The sequence below is a fragment of the Catharus ustulatus genome, chromosome 1 (genome assembly GCF_009819885.2).
Source record: "Catharus ustulatus isolate bCatUst1 chromosome 1, bCatUst1.pri.v2, whole genome shotgun sequence".
Classification (NCBI taxonomy): domain Eukaryota; kingdom Metazoa; phylum Chordata; class Aves; order Passeriformes; family Turdidae; genus Catharus; species Catharus ustulatus.
In genome coordinates this window covers 110,939,864-110,946,272 of record NC_046221.1, presented here as the reverse complement: position 1 = coordinate 110,946,272, position 6,409 = coordinate 110,939,864, and the positions used below count along the sequence as shown (strand labels likewise).

At 44.3% G+C, this 6,409-nt stretch overlaps 1 protein-coding gene across 1 annotated transcript; it reads right to left on the bottom strand.

Moving 5' to 3' along the window:
- Window positions 1–1,240: 1,240 nt before the first annotated feature.
- LOC117004494 lies at window positions 1,241–3,073 on the bottom strand. Its single transcript, XM_033075277.2, has 2 exons — window positions 2,089–3,073; window positions 1,241–1,610 (listed from the first exon to the last, which is right to left on the bottom strand). Exons 1-2 carry the CDS (start codon window positions 3,071–3,073, stop codon window positions 1,546–1,548), a joined length of 1,050 nt encoding a protein of 349 aa, XP_032931168.1. The 3' UTR covers window positions 1,241–1,545.
- Window positions 3,074–6,409: the final 3,336 nt, after the last annotated feature.

The window sequence follows — 6,409 nt, the reverse complement described above, 5'->3', positions numbered from 1 at the left end:
ATCCCCAAAATCTGTGGCTTCAAAATCCCAGTGATTTTCTTCAGATTCCACCAGCAACCTGCAGGATATTTTGTACTCAAACAGGATGTCAGATGTGGCACAGGATTACTGCTGCACTGCAACTTGTTTCACTTGTTGAAAGGCTTAGTGTTATTTAACTTAAATTTGTGTATGGGTCACTTAGGTTTGAGGTCATCCCCTCTTGTTACTCTCCTGCCCTTTGGGGATAACTAAAGCCACATCCTAGCACCTTTTTCAACAAGGTCTAATTGACTCAAACTCTTGTTTGGTGGAAAGTAAGAGGGGTTTTATTCTGCATGCAAGGCTGAGGGTTTTTGAGACATCTATAAGGCAAAGAGTGTGTTTTGAGTTGAGAGAAGAAGATTAGATCAGGTGTAGTGCCTCACAATACAGGTATTTACAGTCAGGACTCTGATTTCAGGAAAGTGGTGCAGAGGGGAATTCTCCCCTTCCCTTCCTCCACACCCTGGAAATACAATAGCCTAATTACCATAAGGCTACTGGGTAATATGACAATTGTCTTAGGCATACAGCATATTTTAGGCTGTATGGTAAATAGGCAAGTGCATTGAGGGTGGCTGGGCACTGGACCAGGCTCCACAGGGAAGGAGTCACAGCACCAAGCCTGATAGAGTTCATAAAGTGTTTGGACAATGCTCTCAGACAGGTACTGTGAATCTTGAGGTCTTGTGCAAGGCCAGGACTTAGACTTTGATGATCCTTGTGAATATTCTACAATCCCAGTTAAAAATTGGTAGTATTACATTGCATGTTCTTTCCAGAGGCTGTATTCTCACAGTTGAAATTGACTGCAGATAAAGTGTCATATATGGATACCAGAAACAAAAATAGAGCTGCTTTGAATCACTGACAATGAATGCTACAGCAAAGCTTAAAAAAATTTTCTTAAGAATTTTAGAGAGTAACCAAAGTTTTGGAAGAGGAAAAAACTGAAAAAAGTACTGTTTTCATCAGCTGAAATGCAGAAGACATTTTGCCTGGTGAATTTTTAACATGTATGAGAAAAGTTTTGCTCAGTTTTGGCTGGAGTATTTCTTCAAGTTTTCATGAGAGTTCTTCTTTGTAGTCCAAAATTTATTAAAAATACAGACTCATACAAGCTATTATTTGTTGCTTCTCGCAACCGAGTTCTAACACCGGAGGGCTTCGGTCAAGGACATCCCGTCCCAGGGGCAATGAAGCACAGGCACCAACGTGGTGGATGCAACAAAAGCCAATTTATTATTAGTGCATTAGTCTTATATACTATAGATGCTTATGCTTATTTTTAGACAGTACATATAAGGTAATATGTTCTATGATTGGTTACGTGTGTTTCGCTGACCGCTGCCTTGCCTTGCACTTTTTAGTGCTTATGTTTGCACTTTTTCCCTATCGCGAGCTTTCCGTAACAACGCGAGATCTTCCGAGCGCCGATCCCTACATCTCCCCCTCCCCATGACTTAAGATGTCGTGATAGGCAGGAAGCGGTGCTCAGTTTGATGCAGTTGTTGTTGAAGTGTTTCACGCTGTTGTTGGACGCCGGATGAGGCAGCTGAGACGCGGACACTTAAGGCAGACTGTAATCGCTGCAACGATAAATGCTACAGTTACTGTAATAAACTCCTTCTAATTTAACTATGTTATAAATTCTTATATGGAACTAGTAAGCTCTCTAAATATTTTGCTTCTGCTTTGCACAGTTATTTGTCTGATGTTGTTCAGAAGCTTGATTACAAGGGCGTTTCCTGCTTTACATTATATAATTTCTCATGCTTCTGTTAGCTGCTAGTATGGCTGGTTTTTGGTTATCAAACATAGAGATAATCATACGCTGTAGGCAACTGATTATACAAGGCAGTAAGAGCATTGCTACTAAAACTACAATTAAAACGATTATTCCACCTTTCATGATGTCTCTCAGCCAAGGGCCTATGCCTAAGTTCTTAAGCCATCCGTCTAACCCTAGACTATCATCTATTTGCAATTGTTGAGTGAGCTGACTTAAGGTTTGCAACTGCTTATGTATGGATACAGAATGATCGGACAAATTCATACAACACATACCTTCAAATTCTTCACAACCATGGCCTTGGGCTAATAAGAGAAAATCAATGGCAGCTCTATTTTGAAGAGTGGCATGTCTTACAGAATCTACATCAATTAACAAATCACTTATAGCTCGCGACGTGGCATTAGTTTGTTTAGCTAACCAACAACCTAGCTTGTTAAGCTGTGCCAGTGCTCCGGCTGATGCAACGCCTGGAGCTAAAAAGGAGGCTGCAATAATTTCTCCTGGTGACCAAAACTTTACATTATCCTGGCATTTGCTATTAAAACTGTGTACACTGCGTCGCATTCGCCTACTGGAGTAATACCTGGACATGTTTAGAATCATGGATGTGTTGGGTGTCAATAAGGACAATCTACCTATCGAGCAAGGACCTCCTCTAAGTTTTGAGGGAATACCTGGCCAAGCTCGATCACCACAAATCAAAAATAGGCCGCTAGGCAAAGAGAAAGGATGATCAGAGGATCGTGAGTGTTGCTTGGCAGTATATTGGCACCACTCAGATGCATTCCTATAAACTGGAAGGCTTGAATTCACAACTGTTGCACTAATGTTCTTTACCTTTTCATTGGTCCACTTAAAGTATAAACAACTGTCCATTTTTACAGATCCTAACAGTTCTAATTCTTGAGGCTCGGCAGGAGCAACGGGGAGATATGGCACCCAAAAATCCCATAGCTCAACTACTCTATTTGGCTTATTAGCATTGCATGCGGGAGTGCTGTTTGAACAATACGGTTTGTCGCCATGAAGAACACAAAAGTACGGCAGGAGTGGACAAGGCCAGACATCTGTCGGCAAACCTACAAGGCATGTGGAGAAGGGGTTACCAGGTGACGAAAGAGCAAGGCAAATGGATTCCTGATTTGTAAGATTAGCTAGAGTAACCCAAATGTTAGTCTTAGGTTGAGGTGGAACATATATAGCTACGATAGTCATTATGCTCACGAAATATAAGCTTCTAAACAGATTAAGATACATTTTTGCTGGTGCGGCAGGCTAATAGAGATAAAGCAATTCCTTTTCCTGCAGTGCGTAATTAGCTAGGCATTAGTATTTACACAGCAACACCTTGTCTTTTTGGCAAGGCAATATTCACCATACAGACAACAAAGTAGCTACAGCCGGTGATCCACTGTGCTTCTTCACACGTCCTGTTGCTGGTCGTCTGCTTCTTTCACTACTTCGGTACCTGTGGAAATATTGATCTGAGACAAATCAGGTTTAATCCACTTTACTGGGACCCATTTGATGGGCCCTCCCTCTTCAAGTTCCACGGCTGCGTACCCACGCCCCTTTGTAATTAAAACCCATCCTTTTTGCCATTCCTTCGTTTCTGGATCGCGTACTTGCACTTTTGGCTTGGACCATCCTTCTGACTTTTGCCAATGTTTTTCCATCGGGGCACATTTCGCCGAACCTCTCAGAAAGCAATTAAGAGATAACAAGGTAAGCTGCAAAATTTTTTGCTGGTATTTTACAGGTATTGCTTGCGTGGCAGGGAACCCTTCCCCCTCCGCAATGACGGAGAGTCTTTCTTTAAGCGTGCGATTTGCACGCTCAACTATAGCTTGTCCTGTGCTATTATATGGAATGCCGGTCTTGAGTTCTATGCCCCATCTATCAGCCCATCGCTTTGCTTGCGAAGAGGTAAAGGCTGACCCATTGTCAGTTTTAATCGTTTTAGGGATGCCCAATACAGCCATGACAACGGACCAATGGTTAATTGCGTCCCGCGCCGTGGTTTTTGCATGTTGTGTTGCTTGTATTACCCCGCTGTATGTGTCAACCGTGACACAAAGCCACGGGCGCGGTTTCAGAGCTTCACACCAAGTAAAGTCTGTTTGCCATAAGTCCTGGCTATTCAGGCCTCTAGGATTTAGGCCTCCCTCGAAAAGAGGGGTTTTCACACAATATGGACAAGTTTGAGTTACTGTCCGGGCATCTGCTATTGGAATGTTGCAACGCTTTGCTAAAGCATGTGGCCCTAAGTGTAGTATTTCATGCAAAAGGCGGGCATCTCTAAGGGAATAGACCCGAGAGGCTTCTGTGTCAGCTTGTTGGTTACCTTCTTGATAGAAACCTTGAATGTTTGTATGACTGTTTACATGGAGGATTGCGCATACAGCTGTGCGCTTCTCAAGACTATTTTCTATTTGTATGGCAATGGGTGTAGTAGGCATGCCTGCAATGTACATATTTTTGACCAGCTTAAAAGCAAACATTGAGTCAGTCACTATATTGATTGCACTGTCTGGGAATACTTCCATAGCCATGGCGATAGCCCTTGCTTCTAGGGATTGTACTGATTGCCGTGGATCTTCAAAGGTTCGCACTAGCCATTTCTCTTTAACCTTCCAAGTTACTACAGCTCGATGTGTGCGAGAAGAAGCATCTGTAAACAAGGTAGGACCACACACCGGAGTGTCCACTATTCGCGGCTGGATGTTTACCTGTAGTTGCCGCAAGTGGGTGAATGCAGATAAGTGCTTGCCGGAGGAAAGAGTTCCTCCATATGACTGTAAGGCTAGGGCTAGATCTTCTTGATGCCGCCATTCAGATACTAGTTCTGTTTTACCACAAGGGAGTACGATGGTATCAGGATCTTTGCCATAGATCTGCACACTAACTTTCCTTCCTTTCTCTATCATTGCTCTAAGCATGGCCGTGTGTCGAATGAATGCTGACTTTACTTGACTTGAGGCTATCCACTTGAGAATTGTGGGTTTATCTAGTGGGCCTTGGAAAAGTACTCCGATCGCTCCTGATGTGACAATAGTGACGGCTAGACTTAATGGTTGAGATGGATCCCACCGAGCTACAGTTCCAGTATGTAATAAGGCTTCAATGCTCTTTAATGCCTCTCTAGCTTGTTCTGTTAACTCTATCTTGTCCTGAGGGGTATTACCCTTAAGCAGCTCGTATAAAGGCAACATAAGGTGTGGTGGGACTTGTGCAGTGGATCTAAGCCATTGTATGGTTCCTAACACTTTCTGCATATCATGTATAGTATGTATATTTCCCTGTAGCTTTATGGGCGCGATTCGCACTTTGTTGAGAGTTACTTCATACCCTAAGAATTTGATTTCTGGCCCCTTTTGCACTTTTGCCTCATGGATTTCTAGTCCTGCCTGATGCAAAACGTCTCGCACCTTTGCATACAATGCTTCTACTTGTGATGGTGTTTTGTGTGCTACTAAGATGTCATCCATATAGTGTATGATGACACCACTGGACAACTCACGCACTGGCTGCAATATGCGACTCACTACAAGCTGACAAATGGTGGGTGAGTTTTTCATCCCTTGGGGCAACACTTTCCATTGATATCTAGCATTTGGCTCCTGATGATTTAATGCCGGCAGCGTAAAAGCAAATTTTTCACGATCAGTTTCGCACAGCGGAATAGAGAAAAAACAATCTTTTATATCTAATACTATTACAGGCCATCCTGCTGGGATTGCTGTTGGATCAGGTAACCCTTTTTGTATTGGCCCCATTGGCCGCATTATCGCGTTCACTGCCCTCAGGTCATGTAGCAGTCTAAATTGTCCTGGTGCTTTTTTAGGGATGACAAAAATAGGAGTATTCCATGGGCTGACACTAGGTTCCAAATGTCCTGCTTGCAATTCTCTGCTTACCAAGCTGTGTGCTGCCTGGAGTTTCTCTGCAGAGAGGGGCCACTGCTCAACCCATACCGGAGTAGAGGTGTCCCATTGTAATGGTATGGCGGCAGCAATGTTAACTAAATGAACAGTGGCCCTTAGACTAAATTTGTCAGTTTAATTCTCATCTGCGTTAATGCGTCTCGGCCCAGGGCTCCGTCCGGAGAGGCCGTCAAAGCAGGGCAGACATGAGCCATAAATGAGGATCCATCATCATCTACTCCTGTTGCTTTAAGCACAGCTGGGCTACGTGGAACCATTTGTATCCCATTGATTCCCATCAAAGGCATGGCCGGGCCTAATGGCCAGCTCCACGGCCAGCGAGCACGGGGAATGCATGTTAAATCTGCTCCAGTATCCAATGTCATAATCAAGGTGATGCTTTGTGGTATCCATCCATCCGGGGCTGTAAAGGTGATATTCCACCGTGGTTGGTCCGAACAATCTACGACCATGGCCACCCTGGGGATCCTGCTAGTGCCTCCGGGGGCTGCTGCTCCTTCAGGTTGCCTTTCGACGGAGTCATCGCCTGAATCATCGCAGCGGGGTAGCTGGCCTGTGGAGACAAAGGGCCCCCGCGTCCCCTGCCCCCTTTCCCGTTTCCCGGCCTTTTGCACTGCTTAGCCGTGTGCCCGAATCCTCTGCATGCCCA

What these genes read in the sequence shown, in the direction of transcription:
- LOC117004494 (XM_033075277.2), bottom strand. Translation starts at nt 3,073, where the DNA reads ATGTATCTTAATCTGTTTAGAAGCTTATATTTCGTGAGCATAATGACT. An exon ending in TGGTTGTGAAGAATTTGAAG is followed by an intron (nt 1,611 to 2,088) that starts GTATGTGTTGTA and finishes TTATCGTTGCAG; the next exon opens with CGATTACAGTCTGCCTTAAG.